The sequence below is a fragment of the Vulpes vulpes genome, chromosome 16, assembly GCF_048418805.1.
Source record: "Vulpes vulpes isolate BD-2025 chromosome 16, VulVul3, whole genome shotgun sequence".
In the NCBI taxonomy this organism is placed as follows: domain Eukaryota; kingdom Metazoa; phylum Chordata; class Mammalia; order Carnivora; family Canidae; genus Vulpes; species Vulpes vulpes.
In genome coordinates, this window is record NC_132795.1 from 12986265 (window position 1) to 13009635 (window position 23371).

Consider the following 23371-nt stretch of genomic DNA (forward strand, 5'->3'; position numbering starts at 1 on the left):
TTTTTTTTTTTTTTTTTTATGATAGTCACAGAGAGACAGAGAGAGGCAGAGACACAGGCAGAGGGAGAAGCAGGCTCCATGCACCGGGAGCCTGATGTGGGATTCGATCCCGGGTCTCCAGGATCACGTCCTGGGCCAAAGGCAAGCGCCAAACCACTGCGCCACCCAGGGATCCCTCTTTTCTTTTTTTTAAAGAAAACTGTGTATTCTTTTTGAGGTTGTTCATATTTGTATATATAGATTTAGGTCATTCTTTTTAACTGCTCTATAGTATTCCATCACGTTATCCATTCTCTTATTGTTAGATATCTAGGTTGCTTTGAAAGAATATTTTGCTGTTAAGACACTGCTCTGTTATGCACTTATAACAAATACATTTTCTACATTTATTGTCAAATTCCCGAATCAACTTATAGTCCAAATAGATGGGAGAAATCTTATTTTTCTGAATTACGATAAGTGATATTTCAACTTAGAACATTTTTTTCAACTTTTTAATAAAACATTTATTTGAGAGAAAGAGCACGAGTAGGATGGAGGGGCAGAGGGAGAGGGAGAAGCAGACTCCCCACTGAGCAGGGAGCCCAATGTGGGGCTTGATCCCAGGATCCTGAGATCACAACCTGAGCCAAAGGCAGGCAACCAGCTGAGCTACACGGGGACTTTTAAAACATTATTTTCAATTTAGTGATTGGAAAACTGGTCTCTTGCTTTACTAATCCATAATTCCTTCATTACTAGTGAGATTGAGTATGTGTTTAGTGGTCATTTGGATGTCATCTATGATGTGACTCACCAGTTTGCTAATTTGTTCTTTATGTATTCTGGGTACAAATTCTTTCCTATTATATATTGCCAATATCTTCTCCTAGTCTATAACTTGCTTTTACCCTGTGTGTTTTTTTTAACTGCATTGAAACAAACCTTTTTTTTTTTCCTTTGATCATTCTTGCTAGTCTTTGTAAGAAACTCCCTTTTGGTTTTGTGTTTTCACATAGAAATGAACGGTGTAGAGTTACAGTTAGCACCTGGGGATCTACAGTATGGGAGTATGGACATTTAAATGACTTAACTGACTTGTGTTGAAACAAATCATAGAGTATCATTCCAGAGTATCTTACAAAACTCATAATTTTTTATGGTGTAAATTTTTTTGTGTTTTGTCCTCATAATTTTCAGTGGTATAGGATTAACTTTTTCAGTGAATCAGACTGTATGGTTTTACACTTTTTGATAAAATACAGTGAAATTTGTTTAATTGTGGGATTAACCTTTAGCAATCATCTGCTATGGTCCCCACTATTTTCCAGGTGGGGGTAACAGCTTTTATAATGATAATTTAGGATTATCTATTTGTGAAAAGGGAAAAAATTATTGTGCATTGCAGATTAAGCAAGTTTTTGCTATCATTTTTAACAGTTGTGAAATTATACTTTTTTTGCTTGTAGTTCAGTTATTTATGTCTTCTGACATTATTTGGCTTATTTTTATAAGTTAATATTTATACTGTTCTGATTGTGGAATTTAAGTTGAGAAATGGAGGTTTTGAGCAGCTTATATTTTATAAAAATAATTACTTCTTACTTTGGCTGAAAGTACGGGATTGAGTCACATTTTGAAATATAATTCCCAGATTCTAGATTGGAATTTTTTTCTTTTGCTTTTCTTTTTTTTTTTTTTTTTTTTAAATCTTTTTTAAATATTTTTTATTTATTTATGATAGTCACAGAGAGATAGAGAGAGGCAGAGACACAGGCAGAGGGAGAAGCAGGCTCCATGCACCGGGAGCCTGACGTGGGATTCGATCCCGGGTCTCCAGGATCGCGCCCTGGGCCAAAGGCAGGCGCCAAACCGCTGCGCCACCCAGGGATCCCTTTCTTTTGCTTTTCATAAACATTTTCTTAAAAATTTTTTTTTGAGGTACAGTTGAGGTACATCCACAAGCATTTGTCTAACACTTATTGTGCTACCTTAACTGGAGTTTTTGGTATTGGGCCCATAGAACATGAAGACTAGTTTAGTCTTTGTTGAATTCCTTATAAATTAGGAAAGAACAGAGATATTGTTAAGAGTTGGGAAATAAAGGAATTTAGTTCCATTCACATTTTAATCAGAAGCATTGAAAATGTTGCCCTTGGTAAAAGTGTATGCATAAACCTGTTTTCTAGATATTTGATCATTTATTTTTACATTATTTTAGGTTTCCAGTAATTATCTGCAGGATTCGCCATGACCCCAGCTCTGAGGGAGGCAGCAACAAAGGGTATCTGCTTTTCATCTTTACCAAGTACCATGGAGTCTGACAAGATCCTATGTATGGAAAGTCCAAGAACTGTAGATGAAAAGCTTAAGGGAGACACTTTATCTCAGATGCTGGGATTTCCAACTCCTGAACCTACTCTTAACACTAACTTTGTGAATTTAAAACATTTTGGCTCCTCTCAGTCTTCAAAACATTATCAGACAGTTCTTTTAATGAGTTCTAATTCTACATTAAATAAATACAATGAGAATTACAAACAAAAGAAATTAGGGGAACCCAACTGCAATAAGCTGAAAAACATACTGTGTAATGGCAGCAACATTCAGCTTAGTAAAATCTGTCATTCTCATTCTGAAGAGTTCATCAAAAAGGAACTTCTGTCAGATACCACAAGCCAGTGCATGACAGATGTACAAATTATTTTGGATTCAAATATAACCAAAGACACTAATGTAGATAAGGTACAACTGCAAAACTGCAAATGGTACCAAAAGAATGCACTTTTGGATAAAGTTACTGATGTTGAAATTAAAAAGGGTTTATTGCACTGTGCTCAAAAGAAAATTGGGCCTGGCCACTCAAATGTGCCTATTAGTTTCTCAGCTGCTGAAAAAGAGGAGGAAGTGAATGCTCGTTTACTTCATTGTGTAAGCAAACAGAAAATTTTACTTAGCCAGGCTAGAAGAACTCAGAAACATTTGCAGATGCTTCTGGCAAAGCATGTCGTTAAGCACTATGGTCAACAAATGAAATTTTCTCTGAAACATCAACTCCCCCAAAAGAAGACCTTTCATGAACCTACCACAGTTTTGGATAGCAGTTTACCTAAATGCACTGAAATTAAGCCAGAAGTCAACATGTTGACTGCAGAGAATAAATTGTGGAGTGATACAAAAAATGGCGTTTCACGGTGTACAGCTGCAGAAATCCAAAGATTTGCACTGTCTGCTACAGGGCTGTTGTCTCATGTTGAAGAAGGTCTGGATTCTGATGCAACTGATAGCAGCTCTGATGACGATTTGGATGAATATGCCATTAGAAAAAATGTGGCAGTGTAAGTGCAAAATTATTATTAGACCTTTTACTGTTCTGTGTATAGCAGCAATTTTGTCTTGATTTCATGATAAATTAAAAGGAAATAGATTTTCTAAAATTTTAATGCCATAATCTTTAAGGTATAAAACTTTGGTGAATTTTTAAAATACTTTGTTAAACTACCGTATGTGAATATATACATACTATTTAAAAATAAGTTATTCAACTGCTCTGTCTAGGAAAAATCCATATAGGGATATTGAAAGTTCTTTAGCCAGAAGTAAGCATTTCTCCCATTCTTGAGTAGAATAGGCTATAGACAAGGCTTAACATTTTGCTTAAGTGTTTTAGCCAATATGTATAGCCAAAATACAAAAAATTTAGTCTTCACATGGAGAGCCCACATTGGCTTTAGGAGTTTATCAGTTGAGAGTATATATAAGTTGATCTTTTTTTTTTTTTTTTAACTGTAGTAGTTTTATACTCATTGAGTTCATATCTTTCAGTTCTGGTCTTTACCAACTCAATCAATTTTTGCTGGATTCTTTTAAAGACTATGTATTTATATGAGAGAGAGAGAGACCGTGGGAATGAATGAGAGCAGAAGCAGTGGAGGGGGAGAGGTAGAGGGAGAGAAAGGAGAGGGAGAAGCACAGTCCCTGCTGAGCAGGGAGCCTGATGCAGGGCTCCATCCCAGGACCCTGAGATTATGACCTGAGCTGAAGATGCTTAACCCACTGAGCCACCCAGGTGCCCCAATTTTTGCTGGATTATTATAACCAAAACAAAATTATAATGTCAGCTATTAGATAACTATTGGATGCTTATTATGTGCTGGACCTTGGTGATTCAGTTGTGGGCAAAATATTTGCAGTTTCTACTCTCTTTAGAATCTACTTCCAAAAAAACAAAACGAAAAAAAAAAACAACAAAGGTTTTATGTATCACACTGTGTTATACTCCAGAATAACCCAATCTGGTAGAATTTTTCTGGGATGATAGAAATGTTCTATATCTGTGTCATCAAATAGTCTCCTGTGGCTATTGAGCACTTGAGATGTGGCCAGTGTAACTGAGGAACTGAATTTTTAAATTTTATTTAATTTGAATTGAGTTTCTTTTAAGTAGCCAAATAGAACATAATTCTTAATCTAGCTTTCAGGGAATCTGTTAATGTCCCTAACTTGATGCAAAATACTGTATATTGGGAGGAAGAAATCCATCATTTTTATCAAATTGTCAAAGATGAGTGAGAATTATAGAATTAGAGGCTAAACACATTAAGTTTTACTAATAAATACGAGGTCAGTATATCAATTTCTACGGTAAAGAATAAAATGTAAAACAAAGTGGGTATTCTAGTCTTTGGTGTTCTGTTATTACTATATTTGAAATGTGTTTGAATGTGGGAGCTAGTATTGAGTACATATTTTTTTCTGACTGGCATTGTGATATTTACATATGTTATATTTAATACTTTCAACAACTATGGGAGATGATTGCTGTTATCCTTATTTCATTTAAGAGAAAATAGTCTTAGCATGGTTAAGTAACTTGCCACATGGTCAAAAAACCAAATAATTGATGGATCATGGATTCTTGTCTATGTATAGAAGACTTAAGACCAATATTCTTACTATTGGGCTAGGCAGCTTTATCAGTGTATCATTCTTTGATGCTTATAGCCACAAGAATTATTAAGCATAAAAAAATAATTATTAAGCATATGTGTTCTGAAAGAAGTCCAGAAATTTATCAATTTTCATATTTATAATGCTTTTGAAGAAATTCAATTGAATAAAATTTAGTAGGTAAATTTAGTAAATTATTTACTTTTTGTTGATGTTGAGGATAGCTAATGGGCAGGTTTGTCTCTTTTAAGCTAGAAACAAAAATCAGAAAATCATGTCTTCTAGACTATTGACCTTCATTAGGATTTTCTTTCATTGATTTCCTATAGTACTTAATCTGTGTAATTTATCATTAAATCATATTTTGTCCTATATGATTTGCTAATATCTGTCTTAGTAGCCCAACACCTGGTAAGGGTGGAAACCGCATTTTAAACCTTAAAAAAAAAAAAAAAACTTCCTATATCAAGCATTTAATTATTAATTGGTCAAGACATTTTAAGACTTGCATTTACTCCTTGAATTTAGTCAGAGAACACTAATTTTATATGTAAAACATACACAAATAGGAAGATTCATACTATTGAAAAATTTTTTATACAAAGTGTCAAGCAATATACATCTTATTTCTTGTCAGCTTCACCAGTTTATTGATGAAAATTGAAGAATGTAGTTTGGAAAAAAATTGGATTCAGGCTTAGAAAGTTTATTTCTCATTCTTTCTTTTTCCTGTAATCAGTTGGAAGTCTCAGGACACCAGAAGTGCATTTTTAGGAAAATAATGAATCTAAGAAGTTTAATATGAAGATATAAAATATACTTCTAGCCTGTTGCATTATTGACCATTTAACATTGGGATGCCTTAGTTATTAAAGCTCATATCTATATTTCAGATACGCTTCATCCTCAGGTTACAATCATATGATTGATTCAAATAAGTAAAACAAAATTCATATAGTAGCTCTTTGAATTTTTTAGTTCACTGAATCATTTGATAATTGTTTAGATTTTTGTGTTTGTTTTTGCTATTTGAACTCAATTTGCATTTCTTGATTTTATGTACCTCTTGCAAAATTGGATATTAACTTTGTTTTGAATATTTTTACTAATGCTAATAGATTTCTTGTGGGAAAGATTATTTTTCAACTTTTTATTACTTTTTATACTTCATGAATTTTGAGAATAACACAACTTTTAAGTATTTGTATCTTTTGATACAAGTATAAAAATGGTTTCTGTATTTTTAAACTGGAATTAGTTCTGTTTTAGGTTAAGTTCATTCAATAACTTAATACATTTATTTTGGTAATAAGGGTTTTTTTTAGTTTTTAAATATTTTTAGGTTTATTTTTGTTCTTTACATTTCTGGAAATTGATTTTTCAGCTGTAGATGAGTATTTTAAATGAATGAAGTTCAGAAATAAACTTTAGACATTAAATAGGTAAAAATATGCATTTTGTGGACCTAAATTTTTAAGGGAGTGCTAACACAATTTTCATTATCTCTACTGAATATGAATAGACTTCTTAATTATAAGGTCTACAGTGACAAATACCACAGTTGACTTCAATTTAATTTTAAGTAACTTAAGGCAAACACTACTTTTTCTGTCATTGTGTACCTACTGCCTAGCATTGTCTACTATTATTGGTGTTTTTTTTTTTTTATTTGGTGACTAAATGAATTTTTCTGTATTTGAATATGTAGTTTTGAAGATAAACAAATTGGGATTGTCAGTATGAAATTTCTTTCCATAAATGTTTATCTTTCTTCTTCCATTCTGTAGTTTATTTTTATTTCCCCCACTTTCTTCCTTTTTCTTTAATACGAAACTGGCTACAAGATGTGTCTTACAGTAGAGTCAGCATGAATGAATGAATGAAATACAACGTGACAAAATATAGACATTTAAAAGTAACTATTTTATTATATTTAACATTTGTAACTTTTAAAAATTGATAAGTAAAATATATTTATCTTAAAAATCTTTGATTATATTATTATAAATGCTTTCAATTGCTTTTATTTTAACCCTGATAAGAAAAACAAATTCCTTCATTCTGGTTAGGAAATTAGCTGTGAAGAAATATAATTGTTTTAGGAAACTGCAAAACACTCACATTAGCCATTACCATTGTTAAATATATATTTGACTTGCCCCTTTTCTTTTCCCTCCAAAAATGTAGACAATAGATTAATTCATAATACCATTACTAATTATCTTAAACTTTTGGCTGAGAAACTAGTGCATTAGAAAAATATTTTTAAAGCCATTTTCCTTTGGAAAGGAAAATAGGATTTTAGGGTTTTGTAGGTTTGAAATGTGATCCTTATACAATAATTAAGGATAGAACCACTCCCAGTGTTCTGTTGCTTTGGTGAAGTAGCACAGGTTTTGGACCTCCTTGTGTTACATATGATTTGCTCTGTGACTCTGAGCAGAGATTAATGTTATTATTTTTTAAAGATTTTAATTTTTTTTAAAGTAATCTCTGTACCCAATCTGGGGCTTGAACTCACTACTCTGAGATCAGAAGAGTCACATGCTCTTCTGATTGAACAAGCCAAGCAACCTGAGGTTAATGTTATTCTTAACACTTTGAATCAGATTCTTTTTTGATCTTTCTTAAAAAGTTCTGGAGATAATTATATGAAATATTAAGTATCTGAAAGCTAATGAAGAGTGTCTTATCAAGTGTCTCACTATTGTGAGAGACTGGAGCTTACTTATTCCATGAGAAACTTGGGGAGCCAGTGTAAAATGCATGCTTGAGTTAACCCATTTGAGAGGTGAGGAAACTGGTGTATTTGTACATCAGGCCACTAGTTAGTAGGTGAAGGTTGTTCCTGGTTGTGTCAATTCCCTTGCCCTTTTGTTCTGCAACTTGGGTGACAAAGCAGGTTCAGGCAACAACAAAAAGCCCTAGATGAAGTCAAATCTTTGTGTGCTGAACTGGTAAGTGTTAGGGGATATGGGTTGGTCACTGACAAACCCAGCTACAATTATGTTCCCTCTCATCTGGCGGTAAAACGTTAGAGTGCTAACATTTCTTTTCATCTGGGAAACTATGATCAGTACTTTCATTCAGAGTGCATATGGGAAAACTCACAGATTTTGACACAGGCATATTCTGATCTTCCAAGGTTGTAAAAAAGAAAGAAACTTGGTTAAATCTTAGTTTAGTTCAGGAAACCTTACAATATCTCACCTGATGTGTAGAGAGAGATGTCGTTTCCCCAAATTAGTCCCCATGTATTCAAATTTCTTTGAGTTTTTGGTATTAATTGGCCGTCTTTTTTTTTTTTTAAGATCTTATTTATTTGAGAGAGAGAGCACGAGAGAGCATGAGCAAGATGGAGAGGCAGAGGTAGACTCCAAGTAGACTCCCTGCTGCGTGCTCAATCCCAGGATCCTGGGATCATTACCTGAGCTGAAGGCAGGCACTTAACTGACAGAGCCATCCAGGTGCCCCTAATTGGCAGTCTTGATAAGGAAATTCTTTTAAAGCAAAATTAGACATTCACTAAGAGAGGAGAGAACTGTTGATAATTTAGTTGGAAGGTCTCAGGTAAACCTTTCTAGATTGGAAGAAAATAAGCAATTTCTTGCAGACCTACATAAATGAATACTCATAGTTTTCCTTATGTGTTCCTGTTTTGACAGTGGAAAGGAGAAGAAGTAAAAAAAAAAAAATCAGGTGATGAATTTCCCTTTGAGGAATTAGATAAATAAGAGTATAAACTCAGTGTGACATTTAGAGAATAAAAAGACTAGTAACATTCATTGATTGGAAGTAAGAATACCTTTATATTTGTATAATGTGAAGTTGACAAATTATTTTTGTATTTAAATTCTCTACACTTCAGAAATAGATGAGAAAAGTCTGGTTTTGTTTAATTTTACTTGAATAGGAAACAGAAAAAGTTGAATGAAAAACACTCCTAGAAAAATTGCAATGACGGTTGAAAGACTGTGACAGAAGAGCAGAAGTTCAAGTGTGCTTGTAAAATGGAGTAATAGCTATAAAATGATAAAGAAATACTTTATATTGTGGTATATAGACATCAGTGAGGAAAGTAGTACTTCAATTAAAATAAGCTCATTATTTTATATATTTTTTAACTAATTTTATTTTAGAGCAGTTTTAGGTTCATAGCAAAACTGAGTAGAAAGTATAGAGAGTTCTTATATATCCCCTGCCCCCTACATGCATAAACTCCCCCATTTTTGACATCCCCTACCACTGTAGTACCATGTAGACACATCATTATCACCCAGAGTCCACAGCTTACAGTAGGGTTCACTTTGGGTGTTAGACATTCTTTGGGTTGGACAAATGTATACGACATAACATCTGCTGTTGTATCATACAGAGTAGTTTCACTGCCCCACAGATCCTCTGTGTTCTGCTTATTTAACCTTTTTACTATCTCCATAGTTTTGCCTTTTCTAGAGTCTCATAGTTGGAACCATACAGTGTGTAGCCTTTTCGCATTGCCGCCTTTCACTTAGTAATATGCGTTTAAGTTTCCTTGATTTCTTTTCCTGACTTGAGAGCCTGTTTCTAGCCCTGAGTAATACTGTTGTCTGGATGTACCGCAGTTTAACTTATCTATTCACCTGTTGAAAGATGTCTGGGTTACTTCCAGGTTTTGGAGATTATGAACAAAACTGCTGTATAAATATTATGTGCAAGTTTTTGTGTAGACATAAATCTTCAGTTTATTTGGGTAAATAACACGAATACAGTTGTTGGATTGTGTGGTAAAAGTATGTTTAGTTTTGTAAGAAGTTGCCAAACTTTCTTCCAACGTTGGCTCTGTATTTTGCATTCTGACCGAATAAGATTGCTGTTGCTCCGCATCTTTGTCAGCGTTTGATGTTAGTGTTCCGGATTTTGGTTATTCCACTGGATGTGCCGTGGCATCTTACTGATGTTTTAATTTGCAATTCCCTAATGACATACAATGTTGAACATTTTTTTATGTACTTACTTGCCGTATCTGTATGTTCTGTGGTAAGATGTCTGTTCAGGTCTTGCCTATTTTTTAATTGGATTATTTGTTTTATTATTGTTGAGAAATAAAATATAAAAAGAATTGATTGGGATTTCATTGAATCTGTAGATCAAGTTAGAAAAAGCTGACATAAACAATATTGAGTCTTTGAAGATGGAATATTTAGTTCTTTTATATCTTGCATCAGAGTTTTAAAGTTTTTCTCATACAGATCTTGCACATATTTTGTAAGACTTATGCTTAGGTATTTAATTTGCGGGTGTGCTAATGTAAATGATACTATGTTTTTAATTCAAATTCCACTTAACATTGCTGATATACCGGAAAGTGGTTGACTTTTGTATGTTAACTGCATCCTACAACCTTGCTGTAGTCATTTATTAGTTGCAAGGGGTTTTGTGTGTAATTCTTTTGAATTTTTCCTATATATAATCATGTCATCTGTGAACCAAAAGTTTTACTTCTCCCTTTCACACCTTGTGTATCTTCTATTTCCTTTTCTTTTTCTTTTTTTTTTTTTAAATATTTATTTATAATAGTCACATAGAGAGAGAGAGAGAGGCAGAGACACAGGCAGAGGGAGAAGCAGGCTCCATGCACCGGGAGCCCAATGTGGGATTCGATCCCGGGTCTCCAGGATCGCGCCCTGGGCCAAAGGCAGGTGCCAAACCGCTGCGCCACCCAGGGATCCCTCTATTTCCTTTTCTTATTGCATTAGGTAGGATTTCTACTGTGATGTTGAAAATGAGAAGTGAGGAGATACATTGCCTTGTTCTTGATCTTAGTGGGGAGAATTTCTGGTTTCTCACCATTTAAAGTAAGTTGTAGGTGTAGGTTTTTGGTAGATTATCAGGTTGGGGAAATTCCGTGTAATCCTAGTTAATTGAGGGTTCATTTTTGTTTTTTTAGTATAACTGAGTGTTTTCGTCCTGAATAGGGGTTGAATTTTGTGAAATGCTTTTTGTGTATCAATTGATAAGATGAGATAATATTAATTGATTTTTGAATATTGAGCTAGTCTTGCATACCTGGGATAAATCCCACTTGATCATAGTATATAAGTCTTTTTATACCATTGTTGAAGTTAATTTACTAATGTTTTGTTGAGTTTTTTTGCAGCTATCTCACTGAGAGAGAATGATCTGTAGTTTTCTTGTAATGTTTTCGGTTTTGGTATTAGAGTAATGATGGCCTACAAAAGAATGAGTTAGGAAGTAGTCCCTTTGCTTCTATATTCTGAAAGACATTCTAGAAGATTGGTAAAATTTCTAACTAAAATTTTTGGTAGAATTTTCCAGTGAACCCATTTAGGCCTGGCGCTTTCTCTTTTGGAAGGTTATTATCCAGTTTCCTTAATAGATATATGACTATTCAGATCGTCTATTTCTTGTTTTTAAAAATTTACATATTCTACTTATATCAAACCCAAGAGTATTTTTTAAGTTTTTTTAATTCCAGTTAACATAGAGTGTATATTAGTTTTAGGTTTACAATATGTGATCCAGCACTTCCATACAATATCCAATACTCACTACAAGTGCAATTCTTAATCCTCATCACTTATTTAATTCATCCCGCCACCCACTTCCCTATCTATTTCTTCTTGTATGAGTTTTGGCAGGCTGTGCATCTCAAGGAATTGGCCCATTTCACGTAAGTTATCAAATTGTTCATAACATTCCTTTATGTTCCTTTTACTGTCCATAGGATCTGTGGTGATCTCCTCTTTCTAATGTTAGTAATTTGTGTCATAGTTAGTCTGACTACAGGCTTATTGTTTTTATTGATCTTTTCTAAGAACCATTTTTTGGTTTTGTTGATTTTCTTTATTTTCTTTTTTCAGTTTTATTGATTTCTCTAGTTTTTATTATTTCCTTTTAGTTACTTTGGCTTAGTATACTCTTCTTTTTCTAGTTTTCTGAAGTAGAAGCTTGGGTGATTGGCTTTAAATTTTTTTAAAAAATATTTATTTATTCATGAGAGACCGAGAAACAGAGACATAGGCGGAGGGAGAAGCAGGCTTGTTGCAGGAGCCGGATGTGGGACTTGATCCTGGATCCCGGGATCACGACCTGAGCCAAAGGCAGCCACCCAACTGCTGAGCCACCCAGGCATCCCATTGGTTTTAGATTAAAAAAAATTTTTTTTAATTTTTGATAATGTATTTAATGCTATAAATTGTGTAACTTTCTCTTACTGCTCCCCATAAGGACTGTTTTCACTGCATCCTACAAGTTTTGGTGGCTTACATTTGCATTTTCATTTTGTTCATAGTATTTTAAAATTTGTCTTCAGATTTCTTCCTTGTTCCATACATGCCTTGAAAGTGTGTAGTTTAATCTCCAAGTATTTGGGGATTTTTCAATTAGTGCTTTTTTTCTTAAGTTTATTTTTTTAGTTATCTCTTTACCCAATATAGGGTTCGAACTCATGACCTGAAGATCAAAAGTTGCATGTTTTTCCAACTGAGCCAGCCAGGCACGCCTGTTTGGTTTTGATTCCTAACTTAATTCCACTGTGGCCCAAGAGCAGACATTATATGATTTTTTTTTTTAAATTAAAGTTTGTTTCATGGCCCAGAATGTAGTCTCTTCTTTGTTCCTTGTTAACTTGAGAAGAATGTGTAATCTGTTCTTGGGTGAACTGTTGATGTCAGTTATATCTACTTGAAGAATGGTTCACCTATGTATCCTTACTGGTTTTCTGCTTGTTGGATCTGTGCATTTCTGATAGAGTGTTACAATCTTCAGCTAAAATAGTGGATTCATTTGTTTCTCATTGCAGTTCTGTCAGTTTTTGCCTTACATAATTTGATGCTTTTTTGGTAGGAACATGTGCATTAAAGATTATCTTCTTGAAGGTAGACCTTTTTTTATACTGTAATCCCCCTCTTTATTCATGATAACTTTCCTTGCTCTGAAGTCTGCTCTGTCTGAAATTAGTATAGCTACTCTGGGTTTTTTCTGATTAGCATGTGTTAATGTTAGCATACCATAAGTTTCTCCATCTCTTTACTTTTAATCTGTATGTGTTTTTATATTTAAAGTTGGTTTCTTACGCATAACATATAGTTAAGTCTTGTTTTTTGATCCATCTGGCAATCACTGTCTTTTAATTAGTATAGTACCATTGATGTTTAAAGTGATTACTGATGTATGATTAACATCTACTGTATTTGTCACAGTTTTCTATTTGCTGCCCTTATTCTTTGCTCTTGTTTTTTGTCTTCCACACTTTTTCTGCCTTTCATGGTTTTAACTGAACATTTTATATGATTCCACTTTTTTTCCTTTTTCAGAATATCACTTAAAAAAATAACAAAACTGTTTTTAGTGGTAAGGCACCTGAGTGGCCCAGTTGGTTAAGCTCCAACTCTTGATTTCTCCCAGAAGCCCTGCATCACCCTCAGTGGGGAGTCTGCATAAGGTTTTCCCCATCTCTCTCTGCCCCTCTGCGTGCTTACATGCACGTGTGTACTCATTCTCTGTCAAATAAATAATTTTTTTTAAAACCCCCTCTTTTTAGTGGTTACCTTTACAGTTAACCCAAACTGGCTTTCAAACCACCCTGTAGATACCTTATAATGATAAATAATCCTAATTCTTTCCTCTCATTTTTTGTATCACTTCTGTCACTTGTTTCCCTTATGCATAGCATATATAGGCAGGCATATATAAAAATACACACATGCTTGAGCACATTCATAATCAATTAAAATTATTATTCTATTTTGAACAGATTTGTTACCTGTTAAATCTATTAAGAAAAATAAAGTTACTATTTTAACTTCACTTATTCTCCAGTGTTTTTTCTCTCTTTATGTAGATCTGTTTCTGACTTATGTAATTTTCTTTCTCTCTGAAAAACTTCTTTTAACATTTGGCATGTTAGGCAAATGATGTCAACATAATGACGAATATGGTGTGGGTTCTCTTCAAACCACTTCAAACACAATGTTTTAGAATGATCGGGGCAAGCCTCTTCACAATTAAAGAGAAATCCTTAGGGGTGTAAGAAAAATGCTGAAAATTCTGTAAAAGTACCTTCCTATGTAATGCAGTAAGTTGCTAGTTTATTGGCTTAAAAATGCTACATATCCCACTATGTTAAAAGATCTGAGGAAGTTGCAAATTGCTTTGTAGTAGTTGTGAAGATAGTTTCCTTGTGGTAAAAAGAAATTATTGATGAAAAAGGCTATCTCTAGATGATATTTTTAATTTTTATTAAACTAGTTTCTATTAGAAGTGAATGTCTTCAAGGACCCACATCAAAAGAAGTATGAGCTCCAGGATATGAAGCTTTAAAGGGTGGACTGGCTTATTCTTGACACAAATGCCAGTGGAAACAACTGCACTAATATTTTTATAACGATTGTTATTGTTTTATTAGAACTCAGATTTTGAAATTCCGTTGATTTTGAGTTGTCTGGCTCTAATTCTGTTTTCTCCTTAAGTTCAGCTGTTTTTATTTTAAAGAACATGGAGTTATTCAGCAATAGCAGAAATGCCTGTACTCAATTACAGATTTGTTGTAGTCACCTTTTTGAGTAACAAGGGTAGTCTGATTATTTTTTATCTCATTTCTTTTCTGCCTATCATAGTGTCTTGCAGGGCCATCGCTAGCTTATTTTTGTACAAAAGAAAAAGGTGCGTCTTCCTCTGAGCAGATTTAGATTTGTAGTTGCAGGCTTAAAATGTAGAATTCTTGCTGGATTTTAGCACTGCTGTACTTTCAGCTGGGCCTTTGTGTACTGTATAGTTTGGAAACACTGCATGGAGGCTTGACTTCCTGAATGAAAGAGACATACACATTTACATACACACACAGTGCTTATTGAACTGCTAACGTGTGACTTCGGATTATTCCTTTAGCATATATGTTTTGATTAGTTAAAAAATTCGCTAATTTTCTTCATGTTCCTAGTTGTCAATGTTTGATGTTATGCAAGGATTTTAAAAAGACAGTTAAGACTATTTAGCAGACATTAACTTTCAAAATTCTTTCCATATAAGAAAAAGGATATTGTTTTGATAGTGTGCATAAATATTCCCTAAACTCTTCCTTTCTCTCTTCAGTTGGGGAGAGGGATGTAGGTGGGTAGACAAGCCTAAATTTGCCAGTTTGACGTGTGAATTCTTTTAAACTAATACTGAAATTTTCAGTTTAGGCGATTAATTCACAGGATACTGCCAGAGTTTTAGGCAAAATTGCACAAAATATTATAATTATTCTTGTTCCCTTTCATTTGTAATGTCTTTTTAAGTTCCAGTCTCAGATTGTCCTTGGATATTCTAAGCCCCACCCCTTAACTTAGTTTATCACCATACCAAAATTTATGAAGTTCACGACTGTTTTTTCTCTTTATATTTTGTTTGCTTGTTTATTTTCTCCATATATGTATACAAGTGGTGGTTGAATGTTAATGTTGTTTACTTGTAGGTCAATGAGGCATAATCTTCCTAAAGACAATGAACATTTTAAATGAGGATTTGTTTACCTAAATGAATCTTATAGCATAAAATAGTTTTGAGGGAGGGGTGTGTTCTTTATATGCTGACATGTCAGAGTGAGAAGACCTCAACATGATAGGATAGATTTTATTTTTCTTTCATTTCATAGTCAAGAATTAGGTATATTTCACAGGGTTTTTTAGGGGCCTGTTGGTTTTGCTATACCCTATGATGCTGCCCTTGTCTGCACTGGTTGTTCACCAGTTGTTCTTCTGATTTTAACACACAAACATTTTTTAATACTAAGACCAGAGGTTGCATGCATTAATTTGGTTCACATCTGATTGTTAAGGTCCTAGTGACATACTCATACGTAGCTGCTGGTAAGACTAGGAAATATGAGCTACCATGAGCTAAGCTAAAACTGAAAGAGTTCTATTATCAAAAAAGAGGAGAATAGATAATGAGGGAAAATAAATGGTCTGTTCAGTTTGCCGTTGGCCATTCAAATATCCATATACTCTCTTCTCATATAGAAAACACATCCACTCCTCAAGGATGGCAATTCAAAGTCAGTTGCAATAGGCAGAGTAATGTACTCTCAGTCAGGTCCAGATTTGTTTTTTTATGATGTAATGCCCTATAAATGAATAGACAAGTTTTCCAACCATCTTACCCTTTGTTTCTTGATGAATGTAGGAGTAGAGATAGGAAAGTTACAGTAAAAACTCCCACTGGGAAAAGAAAATGAGATACATATGATAGGTCCTTACAATAATTGATAAATCTTGCTCTGGAAGTGCAAAAAGGTCTTGGGAGAATCCTAATTCAACTTTTTTTTTGTCCTTTGCCGTCCATACTCTTTTGACTTTGCTCTTTGGGAATCATTCCCTTAGCTCTTATCCTTTGTGTCTATATCTGTAATGAATGTTGGAGAGAGTAGCCTTAAGTGGAGGTTGTACTACATTCTCCCCTTGCTTCCTGTTGGTGCAGAGTGGGCTTCCCAGGTAGAGGATGTTAGGTTTGTGGTGTTTTTTGCTACTAGATTTTCCTCAAAAATGTGGGTTTTCATTCTGTTTGGCTCTAGTCAGTTACCTGTGAGTGTATCATGGCCAAAGATCTTACTTGTTCATAGTTGTTGAGTCTACAGACTAGTTGATATACTATTTTCCTCAGACCATCCAACTCTCCCACAATTCAATAACAACTACCATCTGAAACAGTACATTTGGGTAAGAATTAGTCTAATTTTTGCTCCTAGGTTCATTCGCAGTTGTGTGACTTAGAACTCTAAAGAAAGGTTCTTGGAATACTTTTTTTTTTTTTTTGTATTAGTGGAGAAGCAGTTAGTTGGCTTTTGCATTCCTTTAAGGCCCTATATTATAGATTAATTAAAATGTCATTTATTTCCTTTACTGTATGTCCCTAGTTGTCAATGTTTGATATTATGCAAGGGTTTTTAATTTATTTTTTAAAATATTTTTTTTTTTTTTTTAAATAAAAAAAGGGTGTAAGTGGGGAGGGGGCAGAGGAAGAGAAGCAGACTCTGCACTAAGTGCAGAGCCTGTCATGGGGCTCAGTCCCACAATCCTGAGATCATGACCTGAGCCATTGTCAAGAGTCCCACACTTAACCAACTGAGCCACCCAGGCACCCCTGTTATGCAAGGGTTTTAAAAACATAGTTAAATGTAGTATTTGTATAGTCTTTTACCTCTTCAAGGATAAGATTTTGTGTTTGTTTTTGTTTTTGTTTTTCTACTGAAGTATAATAGAATCTTTCAACAAATGGTTCAGGAACTAAGTACCATCCCCTCCCTCTCCCCTGCCCGCAAGAATCTAGATTCTTATCTCACATATACATAGAAATTAACTTGAATTGAGTTATGGATCTGAAAGCCAAAACTCCTTGAACTTTTAGAAACATGAATAAACCTATAACTTTGTGTTAGACAAAGATCTCTTAGGACATAAAATTCTCCATAAACGGAAAGTTTGATAAATTGAGCTTCATTGGGATTAAAATCTTTTTTGCTCAAAAATACCATTAGGAAAATGAAAGGCAAACTATAGACTGGGAACTATAAGTATTTCAAATATACATAGTCTGACACAGGTCTTATATCAATAAAAAGATGACCCAATTAAATATGAGCCAGAGCGTGACGCCTGGGTGGCTCAGCGGTTGAGCGCCTGCCTTTGGCTCAGGACGTGATCCCCAGGTCCCAGGATCGAGTCCTGCATCGGGCTTCCTGCATGGAGCCTGGTTTTCCTTTCCCTCTGCCTATGTCTCTGCCTCTCTCTCTCTGTGTCTCTCATGAATAAATAAATAAATAAAATCTTTAAAAAAAATATGAGCCAGAGATTTGAACAGATACTTAAAGGAAGTTGTAATCCCTTGGGAAGCATAGGAAGCATGTAAAAATACCCTCTACGTCAGTAATTGGAAAACTGAGGTCCATGTACCAAGGCTGGTCCATTGTCTGTTACTTTCTTTTTAAAAAAATTATTTTTATGTGTTTTTTTTAATTGCAGTATAGTTGACATACAATGTTATATTAGTTTTGGGTGTACAGCATAGTGGTTCCACAATTTTATGCATTATGCAATACTCACCATTGGTAAGTATAGTTACCATCTGTTACCATACAAACTTACTACAGTATTATTGACTATATATAGTTATATATAACTAAGCTATACCCATACTCATATATATTAGAACTGGAAATTTGTCCTTTTAATCCCCTTCACCTATTCTCCCCATCCCCCCAACCTCCTCCCCTCTGGCAACCACCAGTTTGTTCTTAATATTTATTAAATATCTGTTTCTGTTTTTTGTTAATTCATTTTTAGATTTCACATATAGGTGAAATCATATGGTATCTATCTTCTTCTATCTGACTTATTTCACTTAGTATAATACCCTCTAGGTCTATCTGTGTTTTCACATAATATGGTAATATTTTGTTCTTTTTTTGGCTGAGTGATATTCTAATTTGTGTGTGTGACATATTTATCCATTTACCTATCAATGGACACTTAGGTTGCTTATATATCTTGGCTATTGTAAGTAATGCCACAGTTAATATAAGGGTGCATATATCTTCTTGAATTAGTGTTTTTATTTTCTTTGGTAAATACATGGCAGTGGAATTACTGGATCTTTCTATTTTTAATTTTTTGAAGAACTTCCATACTATTTTCCATTGTGGCCACACCAATTTACATTCCTACCAGCAGTGCATGAGAGTTTCCTTTTCTCCATATTCTCACCAACACTTATTCTTGTTTTGTTTTGTTTTGTTTTGTTTTTTGATACTAGCCATTCTGACTGGTGTGAGATGATACCTCATTGTGGTTTTGATTTGCATTTCCTCTATAATTAGTGATGTTGAACATCTTTTCATATATATGCTAGCTATTTGTGTGGCTTCTTTGAAAAAATGTCTATTCAGGTCCTTTGCCCATTTTTAAATCTGATTATTAGTTTCTTTGGTGTTGAGTTGTATGGGTTCTTTATATATTTTGAACATTAACCCCTTTTTAGATATATCATTTGCAAATATTGTCTCCCATTTGGTAGGTTGCCTTTTTTTTTTTGTTTTGTTGATGTTTCCTTTGTTATGCAAAAGTTTATGGTTTGATGTAGTCCCAATACTTTGTATTTGCTTTTGTCACCCTTGCCTGAGGAGGCCTATCCAGAAAAATGTTAAGTGCAATGACCAGGAGATTACAGCCTGTGTTTTCTTTTAGGAGTTTTATGGATTAAGTTTTTAATCCATTTTGAGTTTATTTTTGTGTATGGTGTAAGAAAATGGTCTGCTTTCATTATATTGCCTGTAGCGGTATAGTTTCCCAATACCATTTATTGGAGACTATCTTTTCCCCATTGTATATTCTTGCTTCTGTTGTTCATACATTAATTGATCATATAAGCATGGGTTTATTTCTGGACTCTGTTCTATTGATCTATGTGTCCATTTTTGTGCCAGAAACATTCTTTTTTGATTTCTTTACCTTTATAGCTTGAAATCTGGGATATGATCCTCCAGCTTTGTTCTTTGTTCTCAAGGTTACCCATTGCATGGTTTTTGTAAACAAAGTTGTATTGGAACACCACCACACTCATTCATGTATGGCTGCTTTCATACTATAATGGCAGAGTAGTTATTAAAGAGATCAGGTGGCCCAGAAAGCCTAAAATAGTTACTATCTGCCTCTTTACCTAAAATATTTGCTAAGCCCTGATCCAAAGGAATAAAATTCCAGGGAAAGATAAACTCTTTCTAGGTGAGCAATCAACAGTAGAGAAGTTTGGCTTAATTCAGCATATTTTTCCCAGGACAAACCTTATTTTTCTTGGGATTGTTATTTTTCACAATTGGATCTTCCTTTTTGATTTTTCTATAGTAGTTAACTCATTATTACTAGTAAGCTAATTTTTATGTTAAAGGCAAAATTAATATGTTTCTCTTTAATCTTGGTATTTTAGGATGTAATATTAGGAAGCTCTATCTTGGGGATCCCTGGGTGGCTCAGTGGTTTAGCGCCTGCCTTTGGCTCAGGGCGTGATCCTGGAGTCCTGGAATCAAGTCCCACATCGGGCTCCCTGCATGGAGCCTGCTTCTCCCTCTGCCTGTGTCTCTGCCTCTCTCTCTCTCTCTGTATCTCATGAATAAATAAATAAAATCTTAAAAAAAAAAAAAAAAAAGCAAGCAAGCTCTATCTTATTCTGGGAACTACACTTCAGGATCAAAGCAGGGATGTAGGTTTATGGTGTCGACCAGAGGTTAATATCAAGAGAAGTTGTACTTAAAACTACTTGGTCTAAATAGCTTGTACTTATTTTATTCAACAAGTTAGGTGATGACTGCAAATGGGCAAGGATGGGGACTGATGGAATCTGCTGCCTTTGTGAGGACTGACTAGTCTCACTGGTTAGGTGGTCTCCACTCACAGAATCCTTATTTTCACTGAAATCAGAAGCCCCACCTTATGATCAGCTTGTGGTGGTCTGTGATTTGTTCAGCACAATCCAGGGAGATGCAGGAAGTCAATATTCTCAGTGGTCTGGCAGGCCAGGCTTACATGCTAATTGGAAGACTAGACACGCTCAGTACGCATTAGCTATGTTCTCACCAGTTACCTTCTAAGTTTTATAAGCTATTAAATCATTGGTTATATAAGTTGTTTATGTGAGACATGTTTTGATTTTGAGATACAAGTGTTAATCTCCTTTGAGTGATATAGCCATCTGCGTATCTGTAACATGTTTAAAACCGTAATTATTTTTTAGAAAAACGTTTTCAAACAAGAGAGCATTTTTGGTGGTAAAGCTTGTTTGCCTTTTTTAAGCATAGCAAACAGATTTTATTCAATCTGTTAAAATACAGGATAAGGTACAGAGAATTCATTTCACATATTACAAAGCCCTAGAATTGTTTACTTTAAATTTAATCTGATGTTACTATTTTTTCCTGTGGTAGTATAATTAAATGTACTGTATGGACATGAAAATAATTTTTTTTAAAGATTTTATTTATTTATTCATGAGAAACACACAGAGAGGGAGAAGCAGAGACACAGGCAGAGGGAGAAGTAGGCTCCACGCAGGGAGCCCGACATGGGACTCGATCCCCGGTCCCCAGAATCGCACCCTGGGCTGAAGGTGGTGCCAAACCGCTGAGCCACCAGGGCTGCCTGAAAATAATTTTTATAACTAGTTTCACTATCAGAATGTTTTTACCAGAAGTACAATAAGATGAACTCCGTAATTTTTTTCTTCTTTAGCTAGTCATGAATTTGGCAATCAAGCAAAATTGCATGTTATAGGGAAATTTTTCAACTGGAATAAAATTTAATGGAAGAATGTTTAAGATCATCTTTGATTTCCCCATGCGTATTCCCATACCATACTTCTACAAGAGATCACTTTCAGCCTTAAAGTGATTTGAATCCACCCTCTTATCTTCACATCTCTTCTTTTTTTATTTTTATTTTTATTTTCTTCATCTCTTCTTTATCTTACACTCCCTTCTTAGTTCATGCCATTTTCATTTTTTATTCAGTGTTTTAGTCACATTAGACTCTAGAGTAAAAAATTAACCTTCTAATCTCAGTGGTTTAACACAGCAAAGGTTTACTGTGGCTTACATAAAAACCAGTGTGGTTTTTGATCCTAGGACCCCAAGATCATGACCTGAGCAGAAGGCTGACTTAACCAACAGAATCGCCCAGGTGCCCCTTAACAGTTTTGATTTAAAGTTATCTATAAGATTACTTTGTTCTTGCATCTTTTCGATGGTTCTTTGATTTGCCCTTTTCCTTTCCCACTTCATGAAATTTGGCTTTACGTTCAAGGATCTTTTTGCAGTCTTTGGTTTTAGCCTAGTGATAACCACCTTGATAGGGTGAATGCCTACATGGACAGTTGTGCTGTTTGCCTTTTCTTGCTGTACTCATTCAGTGTAAATGATATATTTCTTCCTGTAAACCTGGACTACTTTGCCAATATGCTGACCTTTGTAGTGTCCTTATACAACCTGTACTTCATCCCTTCGGATGGGCCTGGATCAAATATTGTACTTCTGTCTCAGCTGTTTGGAAAGAGGGAAAGAGGTATTTTTCCTGCAAATGTGGGAGGGTGCATTGAAACACTTTTTATAGTTCTTGTTCTGGTCAGAGGTCACAAAGGAATTGAACTTCATTTTGACTACTGGCTCTTCAACAATGGCCACAAAAAGGAAGAACTAATTTTTTTTTTAAGTTTATTTATTTATTTAAGTAATCCTCAACATGTAGCATGGAGCTTGAACTCATAGCCCGAGATCAAGAGTTGCATGCTTTTCTGACTGAGCCAGCCAGGTGCTCCTCCATTTTAATATGATTTTGAATAGGCATTCTCTTTTATTATTTTCATAATTATGTGTGTCAAAAAAGTGTGTCAAATTTACAGAAGCACATCAATGACTACAAACTGAATAAATAATAACAAGAGAATTCCTAACTTATATGAAGGTCTCCTCAATCATATTATGTACAATTAAAATCTTAACAAAAGTAGCCCTGAAGGATATTGATTTAATGTAAAATCCTGTTAAATGAATAGTCTATACAGTAAAGTTATAATTGTATTCTGTTTCTCTGACAACAACTGATCTTTCATTTTTGTAAGGTTTTATTTAAATTCCAGTTAGTTAACATACAGTGTATTATTCGTTTCAGGTGTGTAGTTTAGTGATTCAACACAATACCCAGTGCTCATCACAACAAATGATCTTTTATTTATTTTATTTTATTTTTATTTATTTATTTAATATTTTTAAAGATTTTATTTTTAAGTAATCTCCATACCCATCATGTGGGGCTCAAACTCACAACCCCAAGATCAAGAGTCACATGTTTTACCTACCAAACCAGCCAGGCAACCCGCAAATGATCTTTTAGAATAAATGTATTCTCTGGCTAAAGTTTGTATAGGAGACTTTCAATTATGCTTAAATGTGTAAAATTAATAAACTTTTTTTTTTTAGAACAGTTTTAGGTTCATAGCAAAATTCAGCAGAAAATGCAGAGTTCCAATGTAACTCCTGTCCATAGACTGATAGACCCCCGCACTCTCAATATATTGCATACAAGAGTAGTGCATTTGTAACAATCTGTGAACCTACACTGACAAATCATTATCACTTAAAGTCCATACTTTACATTAGGATTCACTCTTATGGTTTTGACAGTAAATGTAATTTTTAGACAAGTTTCTTTCTTTCTTTCTTTCTTTCTTTCTTTCTTTCTTTCTTTCTTTCTTTCTTTCTTTCTTTCTTTCTTTTTTTTTTAACAGATTTTATTTATTTGAGAGAAAGAGAGGGCATGTGCATGAGCAGGGTAAGGGACAGAGGGAGAAGCAGACTCCCCTCTGAGCAGGGAGCCTGATGCAGGGCTCAGTCCCAGGACCCCGGGATCATGATCTG

General features: G+C 34.3%; 1 protein-coding gene and 1 pseudogene across 11 annotated transcripts in view; one reads left to right on the forward strand and one right to left on the reverse strand.

The window, feature by feature from the left end:
- The window catches only part of KANSL1L (KAT8 regulatory NSL complex subunit 1 like), a 129426-nt gene that overhangs the window by 16700 nt on the left and 89355 nt on the right, over positions 1–23371 (forward strand). For all 11 annotated transcript variants that reach the window (XR_011998044.1, XR_011998043.1, XM_072743025.1 and 8 more), the window contains one exon: positions 2201–3317. Coding sequence is in view for 9 of the 11 variants with exons in the window: in XM_072743025.1 (XP_072599126.1) it covers positions 2230–3317 (1088 nt within the window). In the remaining 2 variants the exon portion in view is untranslated. The remainder of the gene's footprint in view (positions 1–2200; positions 3318–23371) is intronic.
- Positions 21551–22108, reverse strand: LOC112922597 (large ribosomal subunit protein uL24-like; annotated as a pseudogene).